Source organism: Octopus sinensis, linkage group LG11, assembly GCF_006345805.1.
Source record: "Octopus sinensis linkage group LG11, ASM634580v1, whole genome shotgun sequence".
In the NCBI taxonomy this organism is placed as follows: Eukaryota; Metazoa; Mollusca; class Cephalopoda; order Octopoda; family Octopodidae; genus Octopus; species Octopus sinensis.
The window spans coordinates 31884587-31900349 of NC_043007.1; the positions used below are offsets into that span (position 1 = coordinate 31884587).

Here is a 15763-nt window from a genome sequence, read left to right on the forward strand (position 1 = left end):
TATTCCTTGGTACACTATGCTTGAAAATAAGACAGGATGTGTATAGTTGGGGAATTTTTTACTATTTATCTTGATCGGTGTTGACAGGCTTCTTTCAGTTTCCTTCTACCAAATCTATTCACAAGGCTTTGGTTAGCCCAACCCTCAACAGATTGAGCCAATGAGGGAGTATCTTTCATAGTCGCCCAACTTGCAAGAAATAGCAGCAGAACTCCCTCAAATCATATCCATCATATCCTACTGTCTAAAACTAGAGAAGGACTCCCAATCTGCAGAAAAGACTGGATGGTCATGGCAAGAATGCCTAATCATAGGTCTGCTTGATCAACCACCATTTTTTAAAATATTGAATCAAAATTTTTTAAAACTTTTTATTTTAATTTTTCATAAATAAAAACTAAGATCTTCTCTTTCCTCTTTTACTTGTCTGTCATTAGACTGCAGCCATGCTGGAGCATTGCCTTGAAGAATTTTTAGTCAAATCAATCAATCCCAGGGCTTACTTTTTTTTTTAAGCCTGCTGCTTACTCTGTTGGTCTCTTTTGCTGAACCACTAAGTTACAGGGACATAAACACACCAACACAGTTTGTCAAGCGATGGAGGACAAAAGACATATATGACAGGCTTCTTTCAGTTTCCTTCTACCAAATCTATTCACAAGGCTTTGGTCAGCCCAATGCTATAGAAGACACTTGCCCAAGGTGTCACACAATGGGACTGAACCTAGAACCATGCGGTTGAGAAGCAAACTTCTTACCACACAGCCACGCCTGTACCGAGATAAATATTGTTTTTAACATTTCAAAACCATCCAATTTGGTAGCCAATATTTCGGTTCTTGTGTGAACAGCTGAAGTGGAATAGTATACCTAAGATGATAAAGTAAGTTGTGCTAAAAGGGTAAAATTAAATATTAACTTCTGGACACTACTCTCTCAAGTATTAAGACTTGTGGGACCAGCTGCTCAGTTTCCATAACATAAATGACCACGATTACAACATTGCCCTTGAACTGGTCGGAAGGATAGTCTGTCACAGGGTTACTCGTTGACAGCTGAGTGGACTGGGGCAATGTGAAATGAAATGTTTTGCTCAAGAACATAATGCTCGACCGTCCAGGAATCAAAACCAGGATCTTGAAATAATGAATGCAATACCCTAAACCACTAGTCTATATTTCTTTTGAACCCTTTTGTTACCAACCCAGCTGAAACCGACTCTGGCTCTGAGTACAAATATCTTGTTTTCATAAGTTTTGAATTAAAATCTTCCACCAAACCTTAGTCACAATTTATGTTCCTAACACTAGCTGAATGATAACCAAGTTATTTTACTAAATGTTTTGTTATATTTAAAACTAACTGAAAGAAACACACACAGCGTCTCAAAATAAATACAGTACCGAAAGGGTTAAAGTAAACAGCCTTTTATAAAATAACATTCAACTGAGAGTCCACTATGTTACTGTTTAGAACTGTATCCTTCTTAAACTAATCAAAGACATCCCAGTCGTGGCCATTCTGGGACTGTATATTCTAATGTAGCTTTATCTAAGAATGTACAGTGTTATCAGAGGGAGATTTGGTTATACATTCTATCAGGTAGCACAACTATGCAAAGACTCTTAGTAGGTTTATAATAACCTATGACAATAGGTGCAAGTATGGCTGTGTGGTTAAAAAACTTGCTTAATAATCACATGGTTCTGGGTTCAGTCCTACTGCATGGCACCTTAGGCAAATGATTTCTAAAAGACCCTCAAATCAACCAATGCCTTGTGAGTGAAATTAGGTAGGCAGAAACTGTGTGGAAGCCCAGTGTGTTTGTGTGCACATAAACATATGTATATATATATATATATATATATATATATATATATATATATATGTGTGTGTGTGTGGTGTGTGTCTGTGTCCCCACCACCATCACTTGATAACTGGTGTTGGTTTATTTACACCCCTGTAACTTAGTAGTTCAGCAAAAAAAAAAAGAGTCCAATAAAGTACCAAACTTAATAAGTACAATGATCGATTTGTTCAACTAAACCCTTCAAGGTGGTGCCCCAGCATGGCCACAGTTCAAAGACCAAAACAAGTAAAAGATAAAAACAACATTGAAAATATGAAATAGAGACACAGAATACAAGAAGCATACCAGAATATCGAGAATTCTTCTGAATTTCAAAAAATGTACACATGGTAATGAAGAAATGATATTAACTTTAAGCATTAATATATCCCAAATGTAAGAAACGATAATATTTATTCAAAATGTTTTAATAAGAAATGAAAGCATTATGTCAGATCAGTAACATTATTTCACAGATATCATTTCACAAAACTTGGTCAACAGACAAATGGAAGAACAGACTCCAAAATATCAAAATATTTTATGTCAACATAAAAGGTATGCTAATACACAAAGTAGATCTAAATGTAATATTTTGAACTTTCATTATCATAAAATCAAAACAAATTATTACTGTACAATTAGAATGTGTTTTGTTTTTTTTTTTTAATTTTGTTTTAATTTCCACTAAGATTAACATGAGGCAAACACACACAATTTGCTTTGAATTCTTCTAAATATTAATTTTAGACCAGATGTTGGTTTCGAATTTTGGCACAAGGCCAGCAATTTCAGGAGAGGATGTTAGTCAATTACATCGACCCCAGCGCGTAACTGGTATTTATTTGAAATAAATTTGAAATCAGAAGGTAAAGATAGAAGAAATGCTATTAGGCATTTTGTCAGGTGTGCTAATGAGTCTGCCAGTTCACCATCTTAATTTCAGACAGATATTTTAGATCTAACATGTCAAAGGAACCAATGAATGTACACAGCATTTCATCTAAGATGAAAAGAAAGTTCATATCTTCAATGCCAGCATTTGATCCTCAGTATTATATTTACGATTCAAAAACAAGTGTTTTAACCAATAATTTAGGTGACATCAGTAACTTTCAGTTAATGCTGATAATAAACAATTATATATATATGTGTGTATATAAAAAGGGCATCCAGCTATAAAAACCATGTCAAAACAGACACAGAAGTCTGGCGCAATCTTCTCAAACCTATTTCTTTACTACCCACAAGGGGCTAAACATAGAGGGGACAAACAGATTAAGTCGATTATATCGACCCCAGTGCGTAACTGGTACTTATTTAATCGACCCAGAAAGGATGAAAGGCAGAGTCGACCTTGGCGGAATTTGAACTCAGAACATAGCGGCAGACGAAATACCTATTTCTTTACTACCCACAAGGGGCTAAACACAGAGGGGGGACAAACAAGGACATAGGTATTAAGTCGATTACATCAACCCCAGTGCATAACTAGTACTTAATTTATCGACCCCGAAAGGATGAAAGGCAAAGTTGACCTCGGCGGAATTTGAACTCAGAACGCAACAGCAGATGAAATACGGCTATGCATTTCACCTGGTGTGCTAATGCTTCTGCCAGCTCCTGTCAAACCATCCAACCCATGACAGCATGGAAGTTAGAAATTAAACAATGACAATGATAGTATATAAGTGGACAAACAAAAGAAAAAGTGGCGTTCAACATGTTAGGTAGGAGTTACATATATTATTTAACAAGTCTGGTTCAGGTCCAAGGCTTGCAAAACAAACATAATTCATCAGATTCATAAAACTGGATCATATATATACATATATATATATACACATACATATATGATGAAGGCTCGTAGATTGAAACTTTGAAGTCATTGTCACACCTCTGCTTGTAAAAGTTTAATAAACATGTACTCGTTAAAAAATACTTAGTGATTTTGTTTAGTTTAATGTTAAACTGTTTTCCTTGTGTATATAAAATCACATTAATAGCTCAAGATATAAAAAAGAAATAGATGAGGACGTCAGAATTAACTTATCATTGAGAAGTTTTCAATAAGAAATCTGTTGATAAAATCTTGTATATCAGTTATTAGACATTATTACTCATTATTTATTTTTTTATTGCCCACAAGGGGCTAAATATAGAGGGGACAAACAAGGACAGACATAGGTATTAAGTCGATTACATCGACCCCAGTGCGCAACTGGTACTTAATTTATCGACCCCGAAAGGATGAAAGGCAAAGTCGACCTCGGCGGAATTTGAACTCAGAACATAGCGGCAGACGAAATACCTATTTCTTTACTACTTACCCACAAGGGGCTAAACACAGAGAGGACAAACAAGGACAGACATAGGTATTAAATCAATTACATCGACCCAAGTGTGTAACTGGTAAATAATTTATCAACCCTGAAAGGATGAAATGCAAAGTCGACCTCGGTGGAATTTGAACTCAGAACGTAGCGACAGCCGAAATACCGCTAAGTATTTCGCCCAGCGTGCTAACGCTTCTGCCAGCTTGCCACCTTCAGTTCAACATTATTAATCAGCCATTACACAATATTACTCATCCAATTTTTAAGCCTTTCGTACCAACCTGCTTGAGACTGCCCTTGGTCTTTTGGTATAACCTTCTTGTTTTTAAAGAGACTCAAATTAAAACACCTTCCATCAAAATTTATGTTTCAAACACCAGCTTAATAATGACAATCATTTCACTAAATTATTCAGTATTTTCGAAATTAAGTGAAAACAAAGACCATTGTATTTCAACAGAAGTATGGTGACAAAAGGGTTAAAGGAATAATCATGTTGTTTTACAACATACTGAAATAATTACTTGGTATAAAGATCTCACAAAATTGTGCGACCACAGAAGAGATTCTTTTAAAAATTCACAAAACTGCTGTGATGTCATCCACATTGACAAAGTTTTAATTAGCTTCATGATTCACATGGTTAAATTAAAAGTAGTTTATAAACAATATTTTTGGAAATATTTCTGGCATTAGAACAGTGGCTCTCAACCATTTTTTCCCCGATGGACCCTTTTGATCCCTATCTTACTTAGGTGGACCCTCATAACCATTTGATGTTTAAAAAATCCTTTTATATTTTTATAATTAGGAATTGTGCAAAAATTTTTTTTAATATTTTGTGTATTGTAGAATTATGTAACTTATCGCACGTAAATTTGAACAACAAAATCTTATGCGGACCCTATAAGGGTGATACAGACCCCAGCCGAAAAGCATTGCATTAGAACAAAGATATGAATTTGTAGGGTATGGTTAAAACTAAATAGACTCGTGTTTTAACAATACTAATTTTATCAACCATGTGGAAATAAAAGGCAAAGTCAAATCAAACCAAATGGGTTAACAACATAGAATATGATATTACGACAAAGGTATTTTGCTGAGCACTCTACCAAATTTACCATCTGTTACTCTGAAATTAATAAATGATAAAAATCTATTTACACACACACACCTTAACTAATTACTGCTGGTGGCACGTAAAAGCACCCATTACACTCTCAGAGTGGTTGGTGTTATGAAGGGCATCCAGCCATAGAAAACCATGCTAAATCAGACTGGGGTCTGGTGCAGCCTTCCAGTTTACCAGCCCTGGTCAAACTGTCCAACCCATGCCAGCATGGACAGTGCATGTTTAATGATGATGATGAATACTCGGCTCCTTTCCATGTGATTAGAAATGTTGCAGGAAAGAAACACAAAACTGATTCTTCAAGCTAAACCATCCAGTGGAAAATCTAGAATTAGATCAGGAATGAGATGGTTGAATAAATATCTAGAATGTCATACTTGGGAATCTAATCAGAAAGTGAAATGACGGTTACTTCTGACAGGACCCTATGGAAGCGGGGCCTAGGGATTCTACCCCAAAAACCCTTCCAGGAATAGTGGGTGGAGATAATGAATGGCTGGAATACTCAACTCACCAAAGGAAAATTCTTAAAAAGCTTCTTTTAAACAATTGTCAGCCAATTTTAACCCCAAATTAACAAACAGCCCCCGGTTACCTCTCTAAGCCCAATATATGAATTGTACAGGGTAAATATGTAATTTTGTGGTCAAGAAGTTTGTGTTTCAACCACATGGTTTCAGGTTCAATTCCATTGCATGGTACCTTAGGCAAATGTCTTCTACTATGGCTTTAGGACAACCAAAGCCTTGTGAACGGATGTGGTAGACGGAAACTGAAAAAAGCCCATCGCATATTTTTATGTGAGTGTGCACGTGTTTACACCCTCATAACTTAGCAACTCAACAAAAGAGACTGATAGAATAAGTAACAGACTTAAAAAAACATAAGGGTTGATTCATTTGATTGAAAAATTCCTCAAGTTGGTGCTCCAGCATGGCTGCAGTCTAAAGACTGAAACAAGATAAAAAAAATATAAAACCAATGTTACATGATATTCCACCAGCTTCGACTGGTAAATGGTTATGGACCCAAATAACATCAGTGGTATCCAATGGTATTTGAAGAAATGTATCTCCATAGTTGCATGCTTGGTTGCACAATAAATGTTAAAACTTTGTGGTTACTTTTCTAAGTAATATATGTTTCCAGCAAAAATTTTATATTTATGCCAAAAAAAATTTTTTTTTAATTAAAATAAAATAAACAATTTTTTTTTTATTACAACAGAAATTCTTTATTATCAGTTTCATACAACCCATGCATGATATAAAATTATTCTTCAAAAACGACTTCCCTTTCACAAGTTGTGGTGACCACTGCAGAGGTATGGAGCGGCATTTTGACAGCTAGCAGCAGCCTGAAAAATCCAGCACTGGTAGCATAAATTCTTGTCAACCACTTGCAATGGCAGAAGCCGAGTAAAGTCATGAATAAATGGTTATTTGTTCAACTATGAGAATACACATTATACAACAAATTCCTGATGTTTCATATGATTATAAAATATAAAAAGGTGAACATAGGGATTAAGTGATATGATGTCAAAAATAAACATAATCACAGAATGGCCAACAAGAAAGCTTTTAGCAGTATTAACAAGAAAATTTATCTCTAATACTTTCAAGTAAAAATGTAAAAAAATAAAAACAACTTGCATAGGAGAAAATGGTCAAATGAAAACGAAATGAGGGAGGAAAAAATAATCAAGGAAAAACCTGAATATAAATGGTTTTAAACAATATTAGAAAGTTGGATAAATTTACAACAATGAGGCACAGTTGGAATGGAAAAAAAAATCACTTGACTATTGGTTAAAATAAGCATATTTTGAAAGTAAATGATTTTTTTTAGGATGGTGATGTCTTGAAGTAAATTTATGTAATGGTAGAAATGTATCCAAGTTATGTCAAGGGATTATCCACAAAAGGAAACATTTTAAGGAATATTTTGGAGACAAGAAAAAAGAAATCAAAACGAGTTCTTTGAAAGTTATGAAGAATATATAACGATCTTCTGAATAAGACATTTGACCTAATAGTAATTTCCTTTTTTTTTAATAACACTGTCCAATACCTGGACAAAGAACAACAGAAACCTCCCTCCCCATGAAAAATGGTACTAAAATTAAAACAGGGGAAAAACTATTCATTGGAGAAAGTTAAATAAACCGTATCCTTTTCTAAATCATTTATTAGAGTATCAAGATCAAATCTTTCATACGAGAATGAATGTCACCTGGGATGATATCAGTCCACAGATTCCATTGATTTTACAAACTGTCTTTAACCCTTTCATTACCAACCCGGCTGAAACCAGTTCTGGCTCTGAGTACAAATGTCTTGTTTTTCACAAGTTTTCAATTAAAATCTCCCACCAAACCTTAGTCACAATTTATGTTCCTAACACCAGCTGAATGATAACTAAGTTATTTTACTAAATTCTTTGTTATATTTAAAGCAATTGAAAGAAACACAGAGCTTCTCAACAGAAATACCGTAACAAAAGGGTTAACATAATTTTATTACTCTGATTATAATAGAGTACTTTTTTGATTAACTTTCAACTTAGCAATGAGTATCAGATTAATTTGGAATGTGCTAAAAACAAAAATAAAGAGTTGAGAGGGATAACATTTAAAACAAAATCAACTGAAAGGAACTCATATTTTTTGTGTCTATAAATAGATGTAATGCTTCCAAAGAAGGGTCATTCAGAAGTTTATTAGAATAAAATGAAGAATCTTAACCCTTCAGCATCTTAACTAGCCATATATTCTACCAGGGCCCACATATTCTACCTGTTTTATGTTTGAACTAGACAGATTCGGCCTTCCATGTGTCTCTTACAATTTCATTCTAAAAGTAAGCAATCACATCACTGAAATCTCAAAACCATGAGATAATGTAGGATTAATTAAAAAAAAAAAAACCTGGATAAATAGGCATTAAATCTGACAGAGTAATCTTAATACTAAAGGGTTAAAGATTAGCAGCAATTAATCTAAAATCACAAAGGTGTTTAAAGTGGTGGGAAATATGAATTTGTTTCTGCCACATCCATGAGTTAATATTTATTATGACCAACAATATGAAATAGAAGAATGAATCAGAAAGGCGAACATAAACTAAATAGTTACTTTGAAATTAGAAAATAGTTGACTATTTATTGAATAAACTTTCACTATCACTGTAGTTTTTAACAATAAGAGTAAATAAGTCACATGTTTGGAGAGGTGGGGAAAAAATTCAACAAATAGGAAAATACTAACTAAAAATCAGATAAAAAAATTTAGTAAAATCCTGTATAAAATAGTGTTTTATGTGGTATGTGAAACACAAATGAGATTTAACATAATAGTTGCCATCATGGAGTAAGAACAGATGAGAAAGCAGTCTATGGCAACAGTGCTAGACAGCCGTTTCATCAAAGGCAGAGAAAAGGGGGTTTTGCTTTTATTAGAAATCACAGATTAAAACAAAGTAGATAAAAAGGTGTCAGTTCTGTAGCTTTTATTCAGTCTCTCTCTCTCTCTCTTTCGGTTTCATCTCTGTAAAGGCACGTTCACCATTTGTAGTTAAACTTCAATCTAAGCAAATATTTGATTTTCACTTGAGCAACATCGTACACGATATATCTAGTGATGTGGTTAAGGTGAAATGGCGTAAAAATTGTTGAAATACAAAGTTATAACAGAAAGCAGAGATAAAAATACATACTGTATCTGATGGCATAAAAGACACACGGGTATTTTAGACACATCTTAATTCCAACGGCACATATTCAAGGGAAAACGGTTTTAGAGCATTAAAGCTTATGGGAGGCCCAACTTTGCATATGAGATCCAGGGTAGTTTTTGAAAAGAAAGTGTGTCTTAGATACCATCAAATAGTCATTTCAAAAAAATATCTATGCTTACATGTATATGTGTACTCTTACAGAATATACAATACATGTTACCCCATGAGTTAAAAACATGTATTATATACAACCAATTAAATACTTAAGACCCCATGTGCATTGTGTATGTGTGACAGAGAAAGAAGAGAGAGAAAATTATAAAAGTGATAAAGATTGTAAAGTGGCTGATGTTAGAAAGGGCACCCAGGCACAGAAAACATGCTGGAGCAGACAACAGAGCCCTAGCATAGCGCTCTGGCTTGCCAGCTCCTGCCAAACCGTCCAACCCATACCAGCATGGAAAACAGATGTTGAATGATGAGGACGATGATGATGATGATGATAGGTTAACCAAAAGACAATATTATTTAAGAAAAACTTTGAGCAATTAGATGAAGGATACTCATTGTACAAAAGACTTGAGTTGTCGATATCCGAGGGAACGCCTTTGCCCATTGGGATTTCAACACCATCAAATGTCTGTCGACCGCTAGGATCCGGAACTGTCCTACCACAGCCTGCAAAAGAAAGTGCAGAAACAATTGAGTGAGTGTGCAGACATGTGAGTGGGGTGAAAGTATAAGTACATGAATGAGTGAGCATTTGAGCTCCATTTAACCACACGTCTGCAATTTGTGTCTTAGCTATGTCTCTTTTTTCAGCAGCTGTTTCATAAATTGGTTAACATTCAAAGGCGTTGGAGAGCATAGAAATTATTGTTGTTGAGAAAAGGTTAACTGATATGGAGGACTGGAAGCCATCTGAATATTTGAAAAGAGTTACCTCTATCAGGACAATTTGCTTCGGGTATCAAAATGTTGACATCACAACAGTTGCCCATTGCACTGTGAACACAGTAAAGACTGTAAAATGTAACATGGACAGCTGCAACAGAGACTACAAGGCCATGAGCAACAGGTCTTTGGGTATGTCTCCAGTGAAGGTGATGTCATACCACCCAACATCTTTGAACAGGGTCTTAGGCTCAACTCAGAAGGATGTGTGAAGCTGCTCGAGACTGTAGTCAATCCCTGGCTGGGGAAGGTTGCTGCTGGAAGACCATATGTGGCAGCAGGATTTGGCTCCTTGTCATACCTCCAGAAAGAGTCAGAAGTGGTTGTCGGAGAATTTTTATGACTTCAACAGCTCCAATTTCAGGCCTCCAGATTCCTCTGGCCATAATCCCATGGATTACTACATGTGAGTCACAATTGAGAAAGACACCAACAGCTCTGTCTGTAACATCAAAGCCGAGCTGGTGGCCAAGACCATCAAAGAACTTCCAAGGGACACAGTGAGGAACACATGCACCAGGTTCTGGAGTCATCTTGAGGTCGTGGTGGAAGCTGAGGTCAACTACTTGAGGAAGCTGTGTAATCTCCCAACTACAATTTAGTTGACATTTTTTTGAATCTTTAAAATGATTTTATTTTTCAGTGAGATATTGTATTTTCTTATCCTTTTTATGCAAACTGTAGGCAAATGTAGACACACCTTTCCCCAGAATGAGATAATTTGGCAGAGCTGAGTGGACAGTTCAGTCTGTTTTGGTACCAGAAGCAAACACATAAATGCTTACACATGCAGGGGAGAGTGGGGTGGGGGCGGGGCATTGCATTTATTAATTGAGCCCAATCAACATAAACACTTCCTCTCTTCTCACAGACAAACACAAAGAGGAAGGATGAAAAAGGGGGGAGGGGGGAAAAGAAGGAGAGAAACATTAAAATGCCTAATGACAAATAAGCCAGCATTGAAACAGCAATGCCAAAACATCTCAGACCCCCTTTTTCTAGGGAGCACATTGCAATGTAATAGTAATACATTTAATGATTCTACCAAACAAGTCAGTCATTTAAGAAATATTTTAATGAAACTTAGCAACACAGGCGTAGGAGTGGCTGTGTGGTAAGTAGCTTGCTTATGAACCACATGGTTCCGGGTTCAGTCCCACAGCGTGGTTCCTTAGGCAAGTGTCTTCTACTATAGCCTCAAGCCGACCAAAGCCTTGTGAGTGGATTTGGTAGGCGAAAACTGAAAGAAGCCCATCGTATATATATATATATGTGTGTGTGTGTGTGTGTGTGTGTGTGTCTGTGTTTGTCCCACCCAACATCGCATGACAACCGATGCTGGTGTGTTTACGTCCCCGTAACTTAGCGGTACGGCAAAATAGACTGATAGAATAAGTACTAGGCTTACAAAGAATAAGTTCTGGGGTCGATTTGCTTGACTAAAGGCGGTGCTCCAGCATGGCCACAGTCAAATGACTGAAACAAGTAAATAGTAAAAGAGCAACATGTATCCATAGAAGTTGATTTGCTAAAGTGTGATATATAACAATAATTTATGTTTATTTTGGGTTTACAAAGATACTGTACTCAACAACAGAAGGAAAATGTGACAGGTGTGCTACAATAATTGTCCAGCAAAAATACTTGTGCAGAAAGTCTTACCTTTAGTGCTGTGTTTGCCCTTTGGCAAAGATGTTACATAATTAGCAGATGTTAGCTCATACCTGCAGCAGAATTGGAAACAAATTTTTTTTTATTATTCAACAACAGACCATTGTTCTAAAATTTGTACAAATTGTTAAAGCAATTATTTTTATATCAACTCAGCAAAAAAAAAAAAAAACGTTTTGACTCAAGAGCCAGGCCATGTTTTGCAATACCTCTTGTCTAGAAATTTGTAATGCCATATGTACAGAAGCATCTCTAAAAGTATTCTAAGTAAATAAATAAAATGACACCCCAGTTTTCTTTTCTTCTACAAAGATACAAAAAGTAACTTTTCAATTAATTCAATATGCAAGCACTAAATTTAAAAAAAAAGACATTTCAAGGTATAACACTGTATTACGTGTCTGTATTACCGAATTTGATGGCATAAAAGATCACCAGCATCATCATTCAATGTTGTTTTCCATGCTGGCATGGGTTGGATGTTTTGACAGGAGCTGGAATGACCAAGATCCACATCAGATTCCGCTGTCTATTTTGGCATAGTTTCTACAGTTGGATGCCCTTCCTAATGCCAACCACTTTACAGAGTATACTGGAAGCTTTTTACATGGCACCAGTACAAGGGCTTCTTATGTGGTACTAGTACCAGTGCATATCAGAGGCACAATAATTTCAGCAGCACATATTCAAGAAAAAAAAAAGCTTTTAGTGCATTAAGGAATGTAATATAGGCCCAGCTTTCCATGTAGGATCTGGGGTGAATTTTTGAGACACTTTTCTGGTGTCTCAAAAGGTGTCTTTCATGCCATCAAATATATTACATTATCTAAACATTAACCAACATCTGACAATATTAAAAAGAAAAAAAAACTGGCTCTCCCTGGGTTCTGACAAGGGTCCCAGGAACAGCCTGCTCGTGAAATTTATGTGTAAGTGGCAGAGCACTCTACAAACACGCACACCCTTAATGCAGTTCTCAGGGAGACTTATAGTGACACAGAATGTGACAAGGCTGGCCCTTTGAAAAAAAAAAGTGTCTTGCTCAAGAACAAAATGGTCACTGGGTATCAAATTCACAATTTAAAGAAAAATCAAAAGTAAACCAAAGTAACCAAAAAATGATAATTTTATCAAGTTGATCCTAAACATCTTTTAAGAAATAAACAGCTTTGCCATTAATACAACAATCTTATTAGCATGATATAATTTTAAAATAATAATACAATGAAATGTAAAATATCTCTTACATGCTTCCTAGGGCAACATCACACAGAAGTATCAAACCCACTGGATCATTTTTGCTTGTGTGACAATAGTTTGCACTTTTGGATACCATATCAGCAAAGTAAATGCCTTTACCAAACATATAACCAGTCTGAAAGAGAGAAACATCACCATTATTATTATTTAATGTCTGTTTTCCATGTTGGCATGGATTGGAGAGTTTAACACTTTCGATACCAACCTAGCTGAAACCGCTCCTGGCCTTGTAATAAAAATGTCTTGTTTCCATAAGTTTTGAATTAAAAATCTTCCACCAAACCTTAGTCACAATTTATGTTCCTAACACTAGCTTAATGACAACTAAGTTATTTTACTAAATTCTTTGTTATATTTAAAATAATTGAAAGAAACACACAGCATCTCAGTAGAAATATGGTTAACAAAAGGGATAACAGGATCTAGCAAGCCCCGAGGCTGAGTCAGTTTCCAGTGTCAGCCTTGACATGGTTTCTGGGGTTGGATACCTCCCTAATGCCAACCACTTTACAGTGTGTGCTAGGTGCTTCTTTTTTTTTCATGCCAATGACGTTAGTGAGGTCACCAAAAAAGCTCCGTTCAACCAAGTGATGGTGGGGGAATATTTGAAAGAAGTGGGCATAGCTTTATGTCAGGTGTTGAGAATCTGAAGTATGACAGAGGAACAAGCACAGGTAGAGGAGATACATGGCTACCCCACATTATACAAGAGTGGGTGGGAGTATCTGGGAAGGTAATGGTATTCAGCTCACTACCTGGAATTGAACTCGGAATCTTGGGGTTAGTAGCCTGCGCTCTTAACTACTACTACCCCAAGATCCTGAGTTCAATTCCAGGCAGTGACCTGAATAATAATAACTAGCAGAGATATCCAGCCTTGCTCAGAATTAAAATGGCATAGATTTTTGTTTTACTTGTTTCAGTCATGTGACTGCAGCCATGCTGGAGCACTGTCGTTGGTCAAAGAAATCAACCACAGGCCTATGTCTGTCTGGCAACAGGACTCTGCACCCTGCCACACAAGCAGGTGAACCCAGTCATGGCTGTCAGACAATTTCTAACATCTGGCCACCTAACTCCCCAGATTACAACCCCTTTGATTATTATGTGTGGGGTGCAGATGAGCAAAAGACTAACAAAACTCCTTGTAACACCAAAGATGACCCAAAAGTAAGGATTATGACATCATTCACCATCTTAAACAAGGAAACCATCCAGAAGAGTTGCAGGAGATTCCGAAGTCATTTGGAGGCCATAGTTGAAGCCAATGGTAATTTTATTGAATAAATTTACTCTTTAGTATTTCAAGATATTTTTATGTAATTTTGGTAAATATATGTTAAAATGAGATGTCAGTGTTATTTTCATTTTTGCGTAATTTAGACAACAGTTTATTCACCACACCCTGGATACACACACACACAGACTCATTCCAGTCATGATATATACTGTTGCCTATATATTTTGCTATTTGCAGTTTTATATTTCCGATAGGGATTAAGCTATGAGATTTGTGAATTTGCAGATTGGTATTGTCTTCCAACAATCACCTGACATCATGGCAGTGGTCTACTTACGTTAATAAACAAGTATTTATATTCACTCTATATTACAGACGAAATGTATTTAGGTAACTTACCACTGGTGCTTCTGGGGGTGCTACTCGCAGACCTTGTGACAAAATACCAGCAAAGTTGGTAACTCGAGAGCCATGCCAAAGCAGTTTATGATTTGCTAATTCTTCAAATGGACGGAAACGTTCCTTTTCTCCAAGTCGTTCAAGTCTGTATGCCTACAAAACAAGATGAATATTTCCCAATTGCTCGAATGTCAGTTAAATATTAGTTTGAAATTGTGGCACAAGGCCAGCAATTTCATGGGAAGGGAGCGAGTCGATTGTATCGACATCCCACCCCAGAGCCTACTGGGTGCTCAACTGGTACTTATTTTATCAACCCCAAAAGAATGAAAGACAAAGCTGACCTCCAGCAGCAGATATGTCACTAAGCATTTTCTCTGGCACAGTAACAATTCTGCCAGCTCGCTGGGGTCGTTCAGGTGCAGCAGCCATGCAGTGTATCTAGGGCAAAGAAAACTTGGTGGAGCCCGTCCCTCTCCAGGCTAAACTCATTTCTACAGCTGAGTAGATCGGAGCAAAGTGAAATGAAGTGGCTTGCTCAAATGACAAATACACACACCTATGTCCAAACTGTGGAGGCACATGGCCTGGTGTTTAGAGCAGTGGATTCACGGTTGAGGGATCGATCGAGGGTTCAAATCTCAGACCGGGTGATGTGTGTGTTTATGAGCGAAACACCTAAGCTCCATGCAGCTCCAGCAGAAGGTAATGGCGAACTTCTGCTGACTCTTTCCTCCTGCATTTAGCAGCTCACCTGGTCCAGGTGGGAAAACTATAAGCCAATGAAACCAGGAAACTGGCCCTTATGAGTCGGGCATGGCTCAAGAAGGAACTACCAACATGTCCAAATTAAGTAACTTCCATAATTTGATAGCAAAAAATAATTAAAAACAGAAATTAACTTACGTCAACAACTTCCAGTCCGTACTGGTTGTGTGTAACTGCATGTGTGTTCTGCACATATTTAGTAATTAGATCAAATTCTTCGGAGGATCTTTCTATGTACTACAATAAACAAAATCAATCAACAATCAATTAACAAGAAGAATCAATAAATAGACAAATGTTTACTTGTATTCAAAGAAAGAAAATTTTTTTTTTACAAGATCCTTAACTATTTTCTTTGTTACCTTTTATCTTGTACTTGTTTCAATTATTGGAATATGGCCATGCTGAGGTGCT

The 15763-nt window shown here is 36.3% G+C and overlaps 1 protein-coding gene and 1 long non-coding RNA gene across 2 annotated transcripts in view; one reads left to right on the forward strand and one right to left on the reverse strand.

Annotated features, from left to right (window-relative positions):
* Positions 1 to 778: 778 nt before the first annotated feature.
* LOC118765374 lies at positions 779 to 13354 on the forward strand. The gene is made up of 3 exons (XR_005001226.1): positions 779 to 790; positions 1581 to 1585; positions 13127 to 13354. It is a non-coding gene; the product is annotated as an uncharacterized LOC118765374 (long non-coding RNA).
* LOC115217306 (poly [ADP-ribose] polymerase 1) overlaps positions 6528 to 15763 on the reverse strand; it is a 46267-nt gene continuing 37031 nt past the window's right edge. The window contains exons 22-27 of the mRNA XM_029786956.2: positions 15488 to 15586; positions 14582 to 14734; positions 12930 to 13057; positions 11674 to 11735; positions 9621 to 9735; positions 6528 to 8954 (exon numbers count right to left, since the gene is read on the reverse strand). Coding sequence (XP_029642816.1) covers positions 8882 to 8954; positions 9621 to 9735; positions 11674 to 11735; positions 12930 to 13057; positions 14582 to 14734; positions 15488 to 15586 — 630 coding nt within the window. The 3' untranslated portion in view covers positions 6528 to 8881. The remainder of the gene's footprint in view (positions 8955 to 9620; positions 9736 to 11673; positions 11736 to 12929; positions 13058 to 14581; positions 14735 to 15487; positions 15587 to 15763) is intronic.